General features: G+C 34.1%; 1 protein-coding gene across 3 annotated transcripts in view; it reads left to right on the plus strand.

Annotated features, from left to right (window-relative positions):
• ATM (ATM serine/threonine kinase) overlaps nucleotides 1-21,016 on the plus strand; it is a 65,383-nt gene that overhangs the window by 13,379 nt on the left and 30,988 nt on the right. For all 3 annotated transcript variants that reach the window (XR_010428258.1, XM_064645233.1, XM_064645234.1), the window contains exons 15-35: nucleotides 304-429; nucleotides 552-641; nucleotides 1,540-1,708; nucleotides 2,858-3,057; nucleotides 3,626-3,708; nucleotides 3,801-3,956; nucleotides 4,393-4,468; nucleotides 4,594-4,724; nucleotides 6,067-6,187; nucleotides 7,471-7,647; nucleotides 8,329-8,498; nucleotides 8,813-9,059; nucleotides 9,648-9,766; nucleotides 11,015-11,141; nucleotides 12,387-12,586; nucleotides 14,277-14,451; nucleotides 15,965-16,129; nucleotides 16,403-16,535; nucleotides 18,568-18,663; nucleotides 20,020-20,191; nucleotides 20,616-20,757. Coding sequence is in view for 2 of the 3 variants with exons in the window: in XM_064645233.1 (XP_064501303.1) it covers nucleotides 304-429; nucleotides 552-641; nucleotides 1,540-1,708; nucleotides 2,858-3,057; nucleotides 3,626-3,708; nucleotides 3,801-3,956; nucleotides 4,393-4,468; nucleotides 4,594-4,724; nucleotides 6,067-6,187; nucleotides 7,471-7,647; nucleotides 8,329-8,498; nucleotides 8,813-9,059; nucleotides 9,648-9,766; nucleotides 11,015-11,141; nucleotides 12,387-12,586; nucleotides 14,277-14,451; nucleotides 15,965-16,129; nucleotides 16,403-16,535; nucleotides 18,568-18,663; nucleotides 20,020-20,191; nucleotides 20,616-20,757 (3,075 nt within the window). In the remaining variant the exon portion in view is untranslated. The remainder of the gene's footprint in view (nucleotides 1-303; nucleotides 430-551; nucleotides 642-1,539; nucleotides 1,709-2,857; nucleotides 3,058-3,625; nucleotides 3,709-3,800; nucleotides 3,957-4,392; nucleotides 4,469-4,593; nucleotides 4,725-6,066; nucleotides 6,188-7,470; nucleotides 7,648-8,328; nucleotides 8,499-8,812; nucleotides 9,060-9,647; nucleotides 9,767-11,014; nucleotides 11,142-12,386; nucleotides 12,587-14,276; nucleotides 14,452-15,964; nucleotides 16,130-16,402; nucleotides 16,536-18,567; nucleotides 18,664-20,019; nucleotides 20,192-20,615; nucleotides 20,758-21,016) is intronic.

The raw sequence follows: 21,016 nt of genomic DNA on the forward strand, positions 1-21,016 counted from the left end.
GGTGGTTTCTTGCTTAAACAGGAAATCCCAGACTTACACATTTTGGAGATATGCTAAATTTTTCTTTTGTGATGAAAATATTAGTGTTTCAAGCAGGTCTAGGACATGTTTTTGTCTCTTCTGGAGCAAAATGAGCGAAACAAAAATCATGGAAAAAAGTCTGAACTCAATTTTGATGCACACTCTGAATATCAAAGCTGTATGAATGAGAATCATATCCTTTTGTCTTTATGTGTGTGGTGTATGTGCAAATGTACAAAGGAATTTGACTGAGGTTTTTTAACCATGTTGTATTTTTACTAGTCTCTTATTCACTATGCTGGAGAAAGCATTTCTCAGTCAAAAAACAAACTAAATGAAGATAACCAGATCAACTCACTGAGGACTTTGATAATGCAGTGTACAAAATGTTTGTGCAATTGTACCAAGGTAAAGTTTATAAAGGAGTTTATATTTCTTTGTTTATTAATGAGATCACAAAGTTAAATATCATACATATGGCTCCTGGATAAAAATTAATTAGCCTATCTGTACATCTTGCTTTCTTACAGAACAGTGCTAATAAGATATTGTCTAATATATTCCTGCGCTTGTTAACATCAAAATTTATGAACGATCTCATAGATATTTGCAAAATTCTCGTAAGTACATTCTGTCTATTTCTAAATACAGTGTTCTTCTATGAGAGGATTGTTTTTACAGCACAGTAATTTGGAGGCAAACCAAGCAAGATACCTATTATTGAAAAAAATCAAAATACATTGAGTTTTATAGAGAATCCCTAACTGGGAACGTTTTTCTTTAGCAATGGAACACAGCTTAGGGAAAAAAAGAGAGCAGATGGATAACATGTGATTAAGGTTAGCATTCTAGTTCACATTAAAAAACAAAATTATGCTATTTTTCATTTTTTTAATACTTCATTACAGTAGAAGTATATACAAAAAATTCTATAACACATGATGTTTAACTTTAATGCACTTTTGAAGGTTTTTTTTTTTGGTGTTTATTATGTGAGTATTTAACTGTAAATGGCTCACTGGGAAAAGTAGTAGTGTGGCACTTCACTTAAAACTTCTCTTTTTGGCACATTTCTTGTAGTCAGGTCCAGGTGGGCAAATTCCTTTGTTTTTGTAGATGAGGAAGAGCTGAGAGTTTTACCTTCTGTTAACTTGTCATCTGGTAGGGAAAGTAGTAATTAGTGTGTTCCCAAAAAAGTCACATGCCTTTTCATTTCTCTGTAATAATGAAGCATGATGAGAAGTTTGTGGGTCTTGTAGAGAGAACTGTTTTAAAAGAAATAACACAGAGATTAGTATCTGTCTAAGGAAGCTTATATCCTGAAGAAAATAGTTCAGATGGTTCATATGTGCAGATGACAGGTTTACCCCAAAGGATGAAATTCAGCAATTTCATGTAGCTCTTACTGTCATCACCTATTCCAGTTTACTGAGGAACTGTAATGTCTCTTCTTGTGCTGTGTCTGCGGTGTTTCTTCTGTCTTTAAAAGCCAACTTTAAAAGGATGTGTTTTTATCAGATGACAGCTACTGGAAAACCAAGTGTACTGGGAGAAGTGGATCTCAGGAACGATCCTGAGGAGAGTATACTGGAGGTAGATAACCAGGTATCTGATGATCTATTCGGTAATCATTCAGTGACTGACATCAGTGATACAAATGAATCTGGTGATATGCAAACTGTAACAGGTAAGTCTTCTCTACGTCCAAAACTACTTGCAAAAGCTTGATTTTACAAATTGCTCTTTGCTTGAAAGATAGTAAGATACAAAATCATGCTGTATTAGTAGTTGAAACAGGTAATGGTTGAACCAGGTACTTCCTAAGCAATTAATTCTCATCAGTGTTTTAAAGATGTTAATGAAGTGTTCTAGCTCCTTTAGAAAGGAGGAATTTATTTTTTATTTTATAAGTAGTAAAATGCAAGAAGAGAAGGTAGCTAACTTTTTCAAGCCAGGCAAAGTTTTGGCAAAGAAGAGACAAGAAAAAATGTTTATAGAATACCCGTCTCTTATGAGACTGTGCTGCATTTTCTTAAAAGTAGGGCTGTTTAATTTTTCTCCTTTTCCTGAAGAGTAATTCTTGACATGGTCAGTTTTTTAATATTTCTGGACCTTCAGAGGGGCAGGAGCATGAATCTATCAGTCTATTTCTGTTACGAGCTACAAGTACTGATGCTCTCTTTCGTTTTACATTCTTGGTTAAAATGCTGTGTATCTTAATGTTTAACCAGGACTATGTCTTTTTATTGTTGACTGAGAAGGAAATCTGGGTGTTATATTACTGTCACAAACAGTAACTGGTCTGTTTTCTTGTCATGTTGAATAAATGTCTTTATAAGTATCTTATCCAGATAATATTCTAATAAGTAAAGCTGACAATTGCTGGAATTTAGAGGAGTCCGAAATGTGACAGGAAAATTACATGTCTGACTATCTTGTTTAGGTTATTAACATGGGATATTAAGATATTAACATAGTAATTGTCATCATTTCAATTTTGGGGAATCTGTAATTTAAAATATATCCTAAGAAATAATTAACAGTACAAAAGAACACAGTCGTGGATGGTTCTACAGAATTCATTTCAACCTTGATGGAGAAATCAGCTGTGTGTATGACCACATAAATTTAAAACCTGTGTTAGAGAGGGCCTTTATAGAAGTGGGAAACACACTTTAGCTGTTACGGATGCACTACTGCTCAATAACAAATAAACGTAAAGGTGCTTGTCCTCTATCTGTTTTGAGAACTTACTAGTTTTGTAAAGACCTAAAATATTACCACCTTTTCTGTTGTCCTTGGAGAAACACTTCTTACACGGAAATCTCATTTTCAGGTGCTTTGAGCCCATTAGCTGAGGAACAGTTGACAAAGCAGGATTTACTTCTCCTTGAAATTGTGAGATTCCTATGTATTTCTGTAACTACAGTCCAAATTCAGACAGTGAGCTTCCGAGCCTCTGACATACGGCAGAAGCTGTTAATGCTTACCGATGGCAGTGTCTTTGATAGCACTAAGCCATTACATCTGCACATGGTGAGTGTGAGCTTTTTTTACAGCAGACTGACCTCTGTAATTGTACTGTTATTAAATTTGTAAAGTCTTGTCAGTTACATATTGTCTTTCTCCTGTTGTCAGTTCCCTGAGAAGACTTAAAATGGCTACTTCTAGTGTTTTTGAAATGTGCTGTGGTCAGGGAAAGAGCAGTTAGAATTTTTAAGCCAGAAAATAAAGAGTTAAGAAGTATAACATCTTGCCTTTATTATTAATTATTTGTTAAATAACTGAAAACAGTCTCTGTAGTAGAATAGGATCTATGTTTTAGTTTACAAAGGAAATGTTTTTACTGCCAGAACTAAAAATTTCATGATCTATATTACTGTGTGACAGTCTTTGCATGAAAACATGACCAGTCTAACACACGATAACTGACAATAGGTATCTTTGTTGCATGATTTTGTGTAAGAGTTACTAAAAAGGTTTCCTAATTTTTCTTTTTGTCTACTTATTTTCTTAAGTATTATTTTCCAGTTACGAAGTATCATTTTCCATTTTGGTTTTGTTTGGGTTTTTTATTTCATTTGTTTTTTTTTTTATTCCACAGTACTTGGTTCTTTTGAAGGAGCTCCCTACTGAAGAACACGTCTTGCCTGCAATGGATGCAGATATGCTTCTGAAGCCTCTTTCGTAAGAGAGAAACTCTTCAGCATGTTTTGCATCTGTTTTAGAGGATTTGGTGGATTTTCAGTGTTTCAAGATTTTCTTTCTTTTTTTCACAGTACCGTGTGTTCTTTGTACCGTCGAGATCAAGAAGTTTGTAAAGAAATTCTGAATAATTTGCTCCCTATAGCAGTAGGGTTGGCCCAGTCCGATGCACATGCTGAAGAGACAGGGAGTGCCAGAGGACAATTTTTGACAGTTGTTGGAGCCTTTTGGTATGTTACCTAATGAAGAAGTCTATTGGACATAAAATTTTTGATTTTTAATTTTTAACTTTGCTATCAGTCTGAAGACTGTAGTGCTGTTTGTGTCTTGCTGTTGGTATACTATGATATCTTTATCCAGAATTCAACTTTCTGGATTTTCTGACATGTTATATCTGTAGCAAAGATTTGTCCTTAAGACAGTATTGAAACAATAAACCCTATACTGTTGTGAATTAACAAAGACTGATTCTACGCTGAGTTTCATCAGTAATTATTACAAGTGATAACTTCAGCAAACAAAAATGAATAGTTTGCAATTACCAATAAAAATGTCAAATCGACCCAAACGTGTACAAAGTAATCAACTGTGAGCAGCAGAAGCTAACTTGCTGTTTTTCAAAATTGTGGGCAGCTTTTTCCTTTATTCAAGTTTTCCTTATTTTAGGCATTTATCTCAAGGAGGAAAGTGCACTGCATCAGTAAGAGTGGCCCTTTTAAACTGCATGAAAGCCCTGCTTGAGGTAATCCCAGATTTTCTGACATTCATTAGCATGCTAAATATTTACTTAAGATGTAATTAAAAATAGTGTCTAAAGATCTTTTGCATCTAATGTAGATTTTAAATCACAATATTAATTTTCTTCAGGCCGATCCTCATTGCAACTGGGCAATCCTTAATGTGAGAAATGAAGATCTACCTGTGAATGATGCCTTCCCACATTTCCTTGCAGACAGTCACCATCAAGTTCGCATTCTTGCTGCAAAGTCAATTATCAGGTGATAATGTAGATATTTTTTCTGTTTATAAAAATGATGCTTAATTTCACCTTACTAGGTATCACTTTGGCTTCTGCATAGCTGCACTTTTCAGTACTTCTGGGACTTTAATCTTGACAGAATATAAAAACGTACCAAGTTACTTTGTGTTCAGCTTTGAACAGTAAATGTTCAAACTTCATCTACTTTTTAGTTACTCTGTGATGTGAGAGATCTGTATATATAGAGAGAGAAACCATACATATGTATATAAAACTATATGTGATAGCAAATTTTGTACTAAATTTATTATGCAAAACTTGAATAGAAAATAGTTGTTTATCCTCTAAAAAGAGATTAGGTACACTGTATAGCATAAAAACTTTTTCAAAGGATCTCATGTTTTAAATACTGTACGTAGTTCTTCCTCCATACATCAAAAAGGGTGTAATTGAACTGGAATAGGAGTAGAGGAGAGATGTTCAAAAGTATGAAACACTTTATGCACAACTATCGGTTGCATAAAATGAAGCCCTTCAGCACAAAAAGAGTTGAATTGCAGGAGGCATAACATAAGTCCACAAAATCTAAATCAGAACAAAGTGAATATTGACAGTCTTTTCAGTTTGAGGACGAGGGGACATCAAGTGAAGCTAACAGGTTCAAGATTCCAAAAAAATGTGGTTTATTTCTTTGTAGAACAACTTACCCTCGGTGTTATTCTACTACCTTCAACTGTCTTAATATTTACAGTGGTTCAAAAAGCAATAAATTAATGAAAGAGGAAATTATTGAAGTATACTAAATACAGTCAGCACTTCTAACTCATGGTGTGCCTAGGTCACCCGTGATCAAATGTTGTATTCAAGGAATTATTATGCTTTCAAGGCAAGCATATGGTGATCTTTCTTAGGTAAACGCTAATAGTCACTTAGGAATGGCTGGAGTAATGTTTGGTTTGATTCACTGTGATGTTCCCATATTTGTTACAAAGAGCAAAGTGGGTTGGGCCTTTATGTGCAATTTCTTTGAGAAACTCTTTTTATGTACACATCTGTTCAACAAATACACTCTCAACATACTTCATGACATGAAATGTTCCATTATGATGGACAACTGAAGTTTGCCTTCTTGCATTGGCAAAGATTGGGAAACTTTTATGTATTTTCAGACGATTCTCTGCCATTTCACCCCAACAGAGATTCTTGATTATGTTTAAGGGAGCGGAGGGAAACTGCTCTATTAGAAAATTAAGAAAAAAATAATTATATTCAGAAAATCAGAATATTATTATTTGATAAGCACAATATGTAGTAACTGTGTAGACATGTTATGCTAATAATGATTGTTCTTTTTTTTAAAGTTTGTTTCAAGATGTGAAACAGAGAGATTCTTCTGGAATGTCAAAACCTCTTCCCTTGAAGCTCCAGCAAAAGGCTTTTGAGAATGCCTATCTCAGAGTTCAGGAAGGAATGAGAAACCTGGTACCAACATCTAGTCATTAGTTTTGCCTAATTTTAATTTTATGAATAAAATTACTTTTAACATGCTTGTGTTTAGTTTTCCAAGAACATTAATTCTTTTGGACTTCTGGTAATCTGAACTGGTGAAACAAAGTGGTAGTCAGGAAATTTCTTACATACCCAGTAACTCACTGTTTTACCCACATTAGAAGTTTGTAAATTTTTTCACTATATGTTCTAGACTACTCTTCTGAATCATACTACTTGTTGTTGCAGGTTTCAGTGCTGTAACACTTAAGAATCATAGAAAAATGTAGCTTGGATAATCTAGACAACATACAAATAGTGAATAAGAGGCAGTGTAAATTAAGTTATGTGTTTACATAGAATAAAACCAGGTTTGTAAATTTCAGAAAGATCATGTTTCTAAAGGTATTAGAGCAGTGGTTTTCACAAAACTTAAGATATGCTTAAAAAACTAAACTATTCAGAAGAAACTTGAAATGAAGGAAAAGTTTGACTTGAGTGCAGTGACTGGAAATACAATGTTGTGGTATATTACTGTGGAATTTCTTTAACTATTAATCTTTCTTTTAGTGTCTTTCACTTCTCTTCCCTCCTTCCTACCCTGCTAAGTCATCTACATCATCTACATTTTTCTTTTTTTCTATCATGCTGTCATCTATCTGCATGTCATCTCTCTGCTGCATTTTTTTCTGTTCCCTTTGCCCACTGTCTCGTAGCGTGGGCTTGCTGCTGAAGCTTCATCTCTCTGTCATTGTGTTTTTTCTCAGAACTGCTTCCTCCAGCTCTTTGTCATCTCATCTTATTTCTATGTTATCTTGGCTCCTTTTTCTGTCACCTCAGTTTGGTGTTGTCTCAGCTTCTGCCTTTTCATTGCAGTTTCTTAATATTATTTAAACTCATCACTTGTCAACACCATGCCTGCATTTGAATTGCAAGGCAGTTCTTTCCTATATGCATCAGGGAGTAGCAAAAAGGAGACTTGTCTTGTGCCTCCATAATTTCTCTGTTAAGTGGGTTGCATTTGTTTAAACTGCTGATATTATAATATGAACTGGAGGGTATGAGGTGTCGGCAGGTGTGCTGACACCTGACTCCTCAACTTCTGGTTGAGGAGTGAAGCAGGCAGCTGGGGGAAGTAATTTTTAAGCAAATAAAGCAAGATTTTCAGCAGTATTTATGTCAGTGCCCTTAACTTTAAATTATTTATGCTCATTTATTAATTAGGAGAATACTTTAACAGAATGTTTGTCCAAGTTCTTCATTATTTCTTATTGAAGGTCAGGGGTGATGCAAGTCCTGAAGATCTTTTGGACAAACAGCATAATGGAAAAGCAGTTTTGCTGATGCTTATAACCATGGTTCTGTGCTGCAGTCCAGTCTGTGAAAAGCAAGCTTTGTTTGCCATTTGCCAGTCTGTGAAAGAGAATGGATTAGAACCTCACCTGGTGAAAAAGGCAAGTATAAAATTCCATTTTATATGTAGGTTAGGCTAAAATTGCATGAGTACAAAATGCTTTGTCAGTGTCGAAAGTTGTTAAATTTTGTAAGGGTATCACTAATGTGGTATTTAAATAACCGAATGAATTTGTAATTATATTTAACTACTTACATAGAAATAATGACATCATAAAAGCCAATTTTAGTGGTAAATCATGTGTGTTCAAAGCACAGATCTGAAATACAAATAGACTTTTATACATTGAAGATTGCAGATTTCATTTAAAAAAATCTTTCTACCCAGTGGAAGCAAATTTTCCAATGTGGAAAGTATGTAAAATAAATGCAAAGTATTGGAGGATGGTATGTGTCTGTTTTGAAATTCACAAGGGCATACTGAAATGATTGGCTTTCATGCCAGTCATTTTTTAAGTGCATGTTTTCTCTCCTTTTTATCATTTCTTTCTATTCACTGCTTCTGTTTTTACACAAAGTCTCTACTTCACAAAATTCCTTGATTGCGCTGTTCTGAGATGTGGCAATACAAATAATAAAAAAACTTGCTCATGCTAATAGTAGCTGAGTTATGCAAGTATTCATTAAAAGATGGAGGGGTGCACATGGAGGTGTAATGCTGTCAGTTTGCCATGGTATCATGTACTCAGTATGCTATTTTTGCAATCTTAATTCATGTGCAGGTTTTGAAAAAAGTATCTGACATTTTTGGCTATAAAAGTATAGAAGACTTCATGATGTCACATTTAGACTATTTGGTGATGGAGTGGCTGAAAATAAATGACAGTGGATATAGCCTGTCTGCTTTTCCTTATGTTCTTCTGAACTATGCTAGCCTTGCGGAATTCTACAGGTAAGTTTGCTATATATGAAAGCATTATTTAGATTTTATTTACAATTATGACAAAGCGTCCCAAATTTCTAAATGTAGTAATGCATCAGGATTTTGTTGTAAGGTAATGTATTGAGAACTTTTGAAATGTATTCTAAGCATCATGTATATTATATTTATGCAGGTAAGATTTATTTTTTTTTTGTGTAGCAGTAGCTAAGCAATGATTGTAAGTTTTGTTATAAAGTAGAGGAATGGTATTTGCTATATGATGCTCAAGGTTCTTTAAAAATACCAGTTCAAGGACATTTTGGAAATCTATTTACCCTGTGTAGGTCTTGTTATAAAGTTCTGGTTCCACACTTGGTGATTAGAAGTCAGTTTGAAGATGTGAAGTCACTTGCTGACAAGATCGAAAAAGACTGGAGACAGGTTCTAGCAGACTGTTTTCCAAAGTTGCTCGTGAATATCCTTCCGTATTTTGCCTATCAAAGCCATGGAAAGAGTGAAGTAGAGGAGCAGAGAGATACGGCTTCTAAAGTCTATGACATGCTTAAGGATGAAAACTGCTTAGGAAAACAGGTATCCATTTAAAATGTGTAAATTGAGTTCTATAGCATTTAGCAGACCAGAAAGAAACATTTTTATGTTCTCTAAATGTAAACAGTTTGTTTATAGATACAAAATTATTATTTTAATGAATTCAAACCAGCCAGGTTTTTATCCCAAGGATTTCAAGTAGCTATTCAATAGAAACTTTCAGGCAGACAGTTGACTGAATTATAATTTTTTTCAGAATGCAGTAAATTTTTTTTACCATTCATTATATAACCCTGAGTTTCTCTGTCATGTATCTGTCATGTTTCCCTCTTAAAATATTTTGTTAATGGTTTATGAGGAGCCATCTTCTCCAGAGGCAGACTAGTCAGAACTAGTAGTAAAACATAATTTTTTTTCTATATGCTGTAGGAAAGTAAATTGTTCTACCTGTGACTGCTATAGATAAGACTTAACCAGGCTTAATTTAAGAATAAATTGTATGTCATGGATAAATGAACAAATAGAGAATCAAGGCAGGAGTAAATAGGTTTTCTCAGAAGGAAAAGAAATATTAAATCATTTTAGCTAAAATATTTTTTTCTTATTAAAATACTATTTTTCTTGTTGCAGCAAATTGACAATTTATTTCATAATAACTTAGCAGAGATTGTGGTTGAACTGTTGATGACTTTACATGAACTGCCTGGTACCATGGTAGAAGAAGGAGCTCATCTAAGTAAATACATAAGGTATGTATTTGTACATTTTCTAAATGCTGAGTGTGTTTGTATAACATGGTGCACTGAAACATGCCCTTCAGGCATAAGAGGTGGCCTTGAAGTTGAGAATTGAAGGATTTTATTGTCATTACTAATGATGTATCACAGTCATGCTTTCTCGCATAGTTACTCATGGGGATCAGGAAGGAGAACCTCTATAATTCCTCAGTTAATGGAAAGAATGATTGTGTGGGCAAGAGAATACCGTTGTATGTTGATGTGCTGGACTATGACAGTGCCAATTTGGATTAGTTCATATTTGGATGGACTGCCCTCTCTGTAAAATTGGTCAGGTTTTAGTCTCTAAGGTGATTCTTTTCATGGTCTTTAATAACTAGAGGTCACTGAGAAGTAAAGTTTCTTAGCAGTTCTTGTAGTGGAAGCTCTTGTTTTTGGTAAGGAGATTGGTTAAGCAATGCCAAATAAATTCCTAATGAATAGAAATATTCTAATGCCATAAATATCTTCATTTTTATTGACTTTTCAGTTAATTCAGGTAATTTGTGTTAAGATACAAACTATTTGGAAAAACATTGCACTTCCTAAAGTTATCGAAGAAGGTATCTTTATTTTAGAAATATAAACTTGAAGGAAACCAAAGCATTCCTATGAACATCTGCCAAAAGTTAAATGGCTGAGGATTTCCAAACTCTTTAAAGAAATTTTTTACTGTAAGTTTATTAACAGACTGTGGAGTCTGCTTTTAAATAAAATTTTTCTTTCTAAGAAGGGAATGGTAAGAAAAGAGTGATGAAACTTAGATTTTGCTTTTTTGTTACTACCATGATGCACTTCTTTTCTTTTTGAGGTCCCAGAAAAGTTGACTGTTCTTTTTTTATGATGAGATTCATAATTACTTTTTTCTCAATGAAATTGTTCCCACAATTACAAAATGCAGAAGCTTTATCCATGACTTGCAATTAGATTTTCCCACAAAGTACCTTAATCGGCAAATGTGTGGGTTTTTAGCAATAAGATCTTTCAAAAGAATATGAAAGAATGCTAGGAAAATACAGCTTAGAAAGCTGCCATAGAAGGACAATAAGCAGCTACAAAATAAGGTATAAGTCAGTTTTCTGGGTGCTTTTGGTGCTTTTTACTGAAAGCAGAAAAAATTTTCTAGGAATTCATGTGTTTATTCAAAAAGAATTACTCTATTAAATACAAAGTGTTTTATTTTGGGGAAGAAAAATATAAATCTCCTTTTTATTCATTTAGGGAACTGGATCCTGCTCCTAATCCTCCTCATTTTCCATCCTATGTGATTAAGGCAACCTTGGACTATATTAGCAACTGTCATAAAAGCAAATTAAAAAGTATTGTAGCAGTTCTTTCTAAAAGCCCTGTAAGTATGTAATAATTACTTCTTTTTCTGTAGAGTGTAGAGTTTGTATTATGGGTACATTTTGTTTTAATTAGACATTTTCTTCATTTCTATATGAGGAAAATAAACAACCTTAGACCCTTTTCTGTTCTTTTATTTTCCTTCTGAAATGGAAGAAGTCGTAAGTTCAGGGACAGATTTATGTGCATTATATAATTATAGTATTTTATTAATTGTTGCATTACATGCATTATATAATATGTATTCTATAATTGTGTTAATTATATAATTATATGCATTATATAATATATATAAAGTAGAGAGGATTATTTTAAGGGTTGGGGAAATCTGTGTGTACTGGACACAATTTAGAATGTGACATATTTGTCATATGTCTGAAGAACATTCTAAAATAATTACATATGAAAAATTTTATCTAAATACGGCCTACAATTAAAATATAAATGTTAGCTTCTCTTACTGACTGTGAAATTTTATAGTCAGTGATATTGTTCAAAATTTGATTTTCATTTATTAAAGGCAAATATGAAGACATATGAAATTATATAGCCCTTGCAATAAAACCTGTATGTATTACTGTCTTCTAACTTTATTCCTTAGAAACGTAGCTGTTTCAAGTTATGCTATTTTGTTGCATATGTTGTCAAGAACTTACTTTGCCTATCCATAAATAATCTAAAAATAAGAAAAAAACTTTTCTCGGCCATGTTCGTCTAAATATTTTGAGTGTAAAAGTTAATATTGCCAGCCAGTGCAGTAAGATTTTTCAAATGTAACACAGACTTTTTAGTATTTTAAAATGATGGGTTTTTTAAATTTACAGTTTTAACAGTTGCAGTCTGTAGTTATATATTCCATGAAATAGTGCATTTTGTGTGCATTAACATTATGTTTGAAAGAATATAGCTTGAATCATTACCCAATGTTTTGTTGCTTTGTGTTTGATGTTTCTTCTGTTGGTAAAAATTACCATAAGTGTTTGGCTCTCTGAAAAATGTGCATAACATTTCTCATGTTGCAAGGAATAAAAAAAGAAAATGAGGCAATGTGTGGCTTATAGTCCTGCTCAGAGAATTCGTTTCCATGTAGGTCTTTTGTTTGTTTAAAGCAATAAAAATAATGAAGCTTCTTTGCCCATGCCCTTTAACAAAATATATATATCCTGCTTAAGTTTTTTCTTTATGTAAGGTATATCTGTATTGACATTATGAATTAATTTTTTACTCAAAATTTATTCATTTTTAGGATTCATTCCAGAAGATCCTTCTAGCTCTTTGTAAGCATGTATCAGATACAAACAACATTTATAAGAAACACAGAGTTCTTCTAATTTATCACCTGTTTGTTGGTCTCTTACTTAAAGAAATAAAAGATGGTTTAGGAGGAGCCTGGGCTTTTGTACTCCGAGATGTAATTTACACCCTGATTCACCACATCAATAGCAGGTAAATACAGTAATTATCTCTTGTTCTTCCTGTCTGTACTTCCTTATTCTTGGAACCGTACATTTCAATATCGCCAGCAGATGTGAATTCATTTGTAGACTTAATTAAAATTTGCTGAGATTTAAAATTAAATTGCCATTCTTTTATAATTTCAGAATTTAAATATAGAACTCTTACTAAAGTATGGAATGTTTTGTGCTATCCTTGTATTTAGATGGTCACTGTACTGCAGCAGCATGTAATAGGCTATCAAATTGTACAAATAAACAGTGTTGGGAGATTTTGATGACAGAAAGGGTGTTTAGAAATTTAAAGGATATGGGAGAAAAATTCAAAATGTGGAGTTAAGTGCAAAATAAGCACAGGTCGAATAAAATGTGCTTATTGAATTAATAAAGAGTATTGACATTTACATTTTCACTGATGGGTACCTAGCAAAATGAATTGGTACGTGTTATCCTAGCTTGCTTCAGATTGAGAAAACTGGTCCTTCATCAGGCCTAAGATTTAAATGGAGATCCTTGTCTTTCAGATAAGAAGACTAAGGTATTTTCTTACTTCAGGTTTAGCTTTGGATTTCCCAGACAGTTATTCACCTAAATATCTTTGAGTTGATGTGCAAGTTGATTGCTTTGCTTGTTTGAAGCGTTTCATAGGCCGAGATGTTGAAGAGATGTGTGAATTTTATGGTAAATGCCATTATTATGGGGCTTACTATTGCAACTAACACTGAACTGGGACAGGGACAGTCCATGCACTGGAGGGCAAGGCTGCCTTTCAGAGGGACCTTGTCTAGCTGTAAGAGTGGGACAACAGGTACGTTGTGAAACTGAACTAAAGCAACCATTAAGTCTCTCACCTGAGATGGAATACCACTGTGTCACCCATCCAGCCAGGACCTGAGAGATAGTTACAAACTGGGATAGGTTGAGTGGAAGACTCTGGAGGGGATAGGTAGAGTTGATCTAATTTCTGTTCTTCAGTTTCTGGAGGGGAAGACACCTTACAGTAAAGGTAAAGTCAGATTTTTTCCTAGAAGCGTACAGTGAAAGGACAAGGGGTAGCACTCAGCAAGTTGCAAGGTGGGAAATTCTGGTTGGATGTAAGGGAAAGGATTTTTACAGTGAGAATAGTTAAATACTGGAGCAGGTTGCTCAGGGAAGCTATTGTTTCTCCATCCAAGGAATATGGCAAAATTCAGTTCAACAAAACCCTGAGAACCTTATCTGAATTTGAAATTGAGCCTGCTTCAGGCAGGAAGCCGGACTAGATAATCCCCAGGTGGCCTTTGTAACGTAATATTTAATTTTATTTTTAACTAATGGTTATTTTAGATAGAGGAGGATTCAGAGAGCATGATTTCCCCTTTGTTCTGTTTCTGTCAACATTGTTCTGGCAAATAATAGTCTAAAAGCCTTATCTGGTTTTTTTATATTTTTTTTTCCATTTTGGTATATATTTTTCTACAAGATTTTATTCCATTTTTTAAAGTGATAAGTCAAACTCAGTGTGTTTAAGTTTTTCTATGTGTCCTGAGCTAAGACCATAGAGCTGATTGATAAATTTTAAACTTGAGAATCAGTTCCTCCTTATTTTCTCTTTATTTTTTTCCCCTTTTTCTTCCCTGTTGTGTAATAGGCTGATACTTGAGACAATGACCATTTGTATTTCACTTTGTTTCCCACGACAGACCTGTTATTATCAGAGACATATCCATGCGCAGCTTTTCAGTCTGTTGTGATCTCCTTCATCATGTTTGCCACACAGCGGTTACGTGTTGCAGTGATGCTCTAGAGACACACCTTCATGTTATTGTAGGAACCCTAATACCTCTTGCCATGAAGCAGTCTGAGATTCAGGACCAGGTAGTTTTGCATTGCTGCTTATTCCTTATCTGTTAGCTTCTTAGTTCATGTTCACAGTTGTTAAAGCTGTACCTATACTCATGTTCAATTTTAATTCCTTCTTTCTATGACTTGGAGATTTACATAAAAATTACTTTTTGGGATGGGATAGTATGTCTTTAATTTTTGAAATAAAAGCATCTTCACTTTTGGTACTTCTGTTCTGCCAAATAGCATGTTGAGTAGCTAAACAGTTACTTATAAAGCTCTGTGGGTGATTTCACAGGAAATACGAATAAAGACTTTTGGTATGAGAAGGTGTATAGAGGACAAAGAGGAAAAGTATGCAGAGAACAGAATTCAATGGTTCAGCTATTTATTTAACAAATAATCTTTAAAAATAAATCCTGCACATAGGCCTTAAAAGGGAAACAAATCAGTTTCTGTTGTGTGACAAGCATTATTTTCCAGAGTATGCCTGTTGCACTTCAGTCCTCATGTTGCCTTCTGGGTTAATCTGATCCCACAGTACCATATGCACCTTTGTGGTTGCGTTGTAACTACATTATCCTTCTCCTTGTCCTTCCAGTTCAGCTGGAGGGCTCTGCTGATCCATCTGAAACTAACTTGGCAGGTTTTTTTCCCAGCTTAATGATCGTGATCAGATTTACAATATGTCGATGCAAACAGTTGTCCATGCACAACTGCAAAGGCAACTTGTCAGGGCACCCCTAAGCAGAAACAAAGTGGGGAGGACAGAAATTTCTCTGAATTGGAACTGATGTCAAATATGAAACCCTCTCATATCATACTCCTGCAGGGAAGCCCACCGTCTGGTGATCACTTTTTCTTCTTTTTATTTTTTCTTCTAGTATTAAATGGAGGCTAATTAATAATTTTCAGGTAAACACAGGTCTTCAAATAAAAACATCATGATTTAGATTGTAGAATCCTCAAAGCAGCTTGGATTGAATATCCAGTTGCATTGATTTTTAAGCATAAAAGCAGTGTTTTTGCAAAGAAAGTATGGTACCACTTTGTCAAGCATTTATTCAAGTTATGGATATGTTATAAAACAAATTCTGCAGAGTTCAGTGATTTGGGCTATAAGTTATGATATTGATCTGAATTTCAAATTAACATCACTTTAGTGAGAATAATAAAGTCTTGATAACATGAGAAGAACTGTTTGGGTGCAGTGTTTTGCTAAATCGTTGTCAATATCATAGTGATTGTATTGGCCAGTATTTGAGATCAACTTCATCAAGAAACAGGATAGAACTGCAGGCCATGATAGTAAAAACTTTGATTTTTGTTTGGAAGGGAGAGTAGCAAAAATGCCTCGCCATTTTAGAATATGTCTGTCATTTCCCCAAGCCTCTAAACATCTTACAACTTTTATCAGTGTAAATAAATTATCTTAGCAGTTTAGTGGAACTTGGAGAGCTACATTATAGCCTGAATAAGAAATATGGCTTATTGTTTCCTAATGTTTCTCTGTAACTTTTGGGGTTTATTTACTTCTTATATACAGGTCCTAGGCTTGTTGAAGTATCTGGTGATAGATAATAAGGATAATGAAAATCTTTATCATGCAATCAAATGCTTAGATCCTTTTCCTGAATATCCAGCTTTTAAAGATTTGCGAGCAACTCAGCAGAAAATAAAATACAGTAAAGGACCATATTCTCTTTTGGAGGTAATTACATTTTAAAATATATCTCATGACATAGTGTTTTTGGTAATGCAAACTTACAAAATAAAAAGGATTTCCTAGCTACAGTTGAGAAATATTTAAATTAGACGTAGATTCTTTTTATTGCCAGTTTTCAGAGACTGAGATATTTGTAGGTTTCTATTCATACTTTGCATCTGTTAATATCCACCTTGTGGACTGCTGAGAGCCACTTCTTTGCCTGAAGCTTTTATATTTGTTTGTTATATGTACTTAGTACAAAATGTTGTTTTGCAGGAAATTAATCACTTTCTCTCAGTTGGTGTTTGTGATTCACTGCCCTTAACACGGCTTGAAGGACTGTATGATTTACGCAAACAATTGGAACAATATAAAGATCAGATGAAGGATCTCCTGAAAAATTTCCAGGGTACCGATATATGTGTTTTGTTTCTTTTGTATCTGGTTTTAGGTGTTTAGCAAGGTTTTATTTTGTGTCAAGGTTTTTGTATGTTTAACAATGTAACCTTATTATAGTTTCACATGCAAAGTAAAATTACATTTATTATTCATGTAAAATCTGAAGTATCTGTAACATAGTGTCTTATAAATATTATATGAGGTGTTACATGGTAGAGAGAATAAAACAGCCTTCCAGCTTTTGGCATAGGGCATGTATGATTGTGAATGCCCAGGATAACGTATAATATATGGTTTTATGGCTGCTTAATGAGTTTTCTTGTTTTATGAATCTCCCTCCTCTTTTAAATGTAATGAAGCTACATTTTATTAAAGCCATAGTATGTTAGAAAGTAAAGCTCTCAGAAGTTTTTAAATGGTAGAATTTAGTTGAACCTTGCCACATCCCAGGATGCTGCTTCAGCCCTCAGTCCACACCCAGTTCCTTTCTATTTTGTTTTTCAGATGCTTGTGGCATACCATTTCACTTTTCACCTCTACATCAAGTCTTCATCAGCTTGTGTGCATGAGGGGGAGATAAAAAGAGCTGATGTAATTAATTGTAAATAAGTGCAGACTAAAATTTGGGGAAGAGTAGTAGTCTGTTTTAAGGCCACAGCGCAAGTGCATAATGTCCCCACATCTTGAATATAATTTACAATTTTAGTTTCCAAATTCTGCTTGAAAAGCATTAGTGGAAGGGCAACAAGCTTGTGTAGAGCAACTTCCATTGGAGGAAAGCCTTGTGAGACTGGAAAAGAGATTGAATAGGAGTGAAGTGTATGAACTGGTGAATGGTACGATGAAGCTGAGTAGGGAGTACCTATCACTTCTACGACAACAGATTAAATTGTCTCACAGCAGTTATATGGGAGACACCATGTCATTTTTTCAAAATATATACAGCATGGAACTTATTGTTACTTACTGTGGAGATTAGAAACATAACAGACCTTAAAAAGGATTAGATATATCTTATAAAGTTTATTAGATACGAAGATCTGCTCAGGCAAAACCTGAGAAGTACTTTCTCTTGCTTTGCTGGAGGCAGGCTGGCAGGCTTGATGGGCCTGTTGCCTTGAGTTTGCCTTATACTAGAAGTCTGTTAACCACTGAATAATAATAATAATAAGAAGAAGAAGAACAACAACAATAATAACAATAATAATAATAGTAATAGTAGTTCTTATTTTCTAAAAAGAAGCAAACCTATTATTGATAAAGGCTATACAACTCTATGCTGAAAGCTGACATTTAAGAAATAACTGCTGCAGTTTGACCACATGTATTCAATTTTATAAAGGTGTCAACAAGCATATAGCCCTATCCCAGGTTTCCATTCCAATCAACAGAGCAGTAGGATTTTTAAGAAAATACTGCTGTGGGGTTTTTTTTCTTACATTGGCAGATCATCATATTTTTTTCTTAGAACATTTTGTTTGGCATGTTTATTTAAAATAAAGACCTCAGGCAGGCAGCAAATATGTAAGGAAATGCCCATCATGAGAGTTTGTAGTTTGGCAAGGTTAATTAGACAACTGAAAGCTAGTGAAATTCTGGGAAGTTCCTGGCAGAAAGCCTATTTTTGAGATATTCCTTGGATTCATATTTAGAACAGAATGATATTAGTTTAAGGGCTGTCAGTGGAATCACACAATATGACTTCACTGTTTCAAACAGCACTCTTACACCAACTTATGCTAATATTTCATGTAATTAATCATCATTTCTGCATCAAAATGCTGAAAACAATAGAATTTGTGTATTTCAGTTTTGAGGATTCTTTGGCATAGTCAAATGCATAGAAATATTTTCACATTACAATTAATAAGATAACTGAAACATTTTTTTGATGTACTGTTTAATACCAACGTGCCTCAACATTGATAATGCGTGTTGACATTGGTAGATAAAAGACACTGAAGCAGTGCTTTCTTTCTAATATGTTCGCATTACAACTACACTGACATTTTTGGCATTTATTTTTTCTTTCTGAATGATAGAAAAGCCAGAAGATTCTGTAGTAGTGAAATTAGTGGTGAACTTACTGCAACTGTCCAAGATGGCAGTTAACCATACAGGAGAAAAAGCAGTTTTGGGTAAGTTCTTTACTCCCACAGGCTAATTAGGGCTGTCGTTACAAAAACCAGGCTGAAACTGTGGCTGTTCTCAATGTTATTTCCCACTGCTATTTTGCATTACCTGCCAGAGGTAGCCATCAGGATTGTTAAAATGGTTGATATATCTTCAGTCACTGTATTTTAAAGCTTTGACTAATAATTTAAATCACAATCAGTTTAGACTCTGGTCTGTTCTATATGCAGTAAAGAGTCATCTGTTTCTATGGGTCACTTTATTAGGTTGAAAAATAATACAAAAAATTGAAGAGAAATCTGAAAATTTTGTAGGCGTGTCATAGTGGAAATTAAAATAGTTGTTCTCCATCTTAAAGCCTCTTCTGTGTTATTAAAATTATTCTCACCATTTACATTGACCGCCTGGTTAATGTTTGATCCAAAGCTAAAATCCAAATCCCCCCTTGCCTAAGAGGAGACTACCTCCACGAAGCTGGTGATTACTGAAATTAGATGTCTAAACTAGACAGAAACACCTTTATATGTACACCTGATATATTGTCTCTCTAAAAGACTAATGACTGATAATTACAAATGCTGAGGAACTGAAACTCATGTTGACTTCAGTATAATGGATACTTCAGCACCTCTGCAAGCTGCAGGTTTCAGCCTTCTCTTCATTGCGTTTCCTTAGGTGATCTGTCAAATTTAGTTCAAAACCCAACTTGTGTATCTTCAGTGTGTTCTTTATTTGTTCTGGTGGTTAAAACAATGTTGTAGAAGATGGAAACATTTTCCATGCACATGCAGAGTTTGAAAGAAAGAGCAGGGAAATAGATTTTGTTTTCTTTCTGGTGAACATTAACATACCTTTTTAAATATTATTTTCAATGTCAATTTTGTTTTGTTTTATTCTTTTCTGTATTTTGTCTGGAAAACAAATGAGGGACACATAGGTACATCATTTTATGTAAAATGTAGGTTAATTCTGACTGAGTTTACAGTCTACGGTTTGTGCTTACACAGGCTACTGTTTGTATTTACCATACCCTTAGGGAATGAACATGAATGATTCTGACCTTTTGCACTTGCCTGTTTCTGACAGAAGCAAAAATAAAATTCTTATCCAATATAAACTGGAACATCCAGAGCCATAGGCACTCCTAGAAAATTGAGTTAAAAAGCATAACTTTATTATTTGTGAGTCTTATGCTGCAAAATTTTTTAACATGTAATTTTAATCATAAAGCTCCTTAAGTGATTATTTATAATGTTTGCAGCTTTTTACCCCATAACAATCTCAGTTCTAAAAGTAGGGTGAGACTTCATTTTACTGTTCATAAAACTACAGAAAGACTGTAAAATTACTTGCATTTGCAGAGGCTGTTGGAAGTTGCTTGGGAGAAATAGGTCCCATGGATTTCTCCACCACAGCTCTTCAGCGTGCTGAAAATGCACTGGATTCTAGAGCAGCAGACTTATTTGAAGATAGAAAACGTCAGTGGGTCTTCATAATGTTAACTCAAATAAATACTGCTTTAACAGATAATTGGTGAGTATACTTATTTAGTTACCTCAAAGCTTAATAGGAGCCTTTAAGTTGTATGTTGTTCAAATCAGCTCAGAGTAACTCTCTGGAAGTTTTACTAACACCTGTTAGTGTCTAACCATGTGCTGCTTTCGAGGCTCGCATTACTTACCCGGTCAAACATAGATGTTTCCTAGAAATTCCCTAGTTGGACTTAAGCCAGAGAGTCTCCTCTGTGCTGTTCAGGATAGCAGTGCTGTGGAGGAAATAATCAGGCTTTGTTTTATAATAAAATATGCAATGGCACATCCTATTCCAAAATTTTCTGATTTGATGCGCACATAGACTGTGGAGTTATTTGCCTTGTATATTTATAAAGGTGATTTTGAAAGTCAAATATCTGAATTAAATTAATAATAAAGATGTTGTATATGTTATTTTTTTTTAGTATTGGTGTTAGAGCTGCTGCTGTTTCCTGTTTGAAAAACATATTAGCCACAGAGTCTGGAAGTGAATTTTGGGAAGTTTATAAAAGTAAAGCTGATCCCCTGTTAATCTATCTACAGCCTTTCAGAACATCTAGAAAAAAGGTACTTCTTCTGATATGTCTTACATATATAGCATATAGGGTAGAGAAAAAATAAAAATAGATATTTTTTTAAAGGCTTTGGTGAATGTAATACACATTTTCTCAGGATTCTAGTGTCATTTGATGCAAAAAATCGGTGGAAAATAAGTCAGGAAAAAAGTGCACAATTAACTGCAAATCAGATATTTTGAATCAGATATTTCCTCACTTTGAAACTTTTGATTTGTGACCTAAACGTGATGCCTACAGTGACCTTGTTG

Source organism: Pseudopipra pipra, chromosome 2, assembly GCF_036250125.1.
Source record: "Pseudopipra pipra isolate bDixPip1 chromosome 2, bDixPip1.hap1, whole genome shotgun sequence".
NCBI lineage: Eukaryota > Metazoa > Chordata > Aves > Passeriformes > Pipridae > Pseudopipra > Pseudopipra pipra.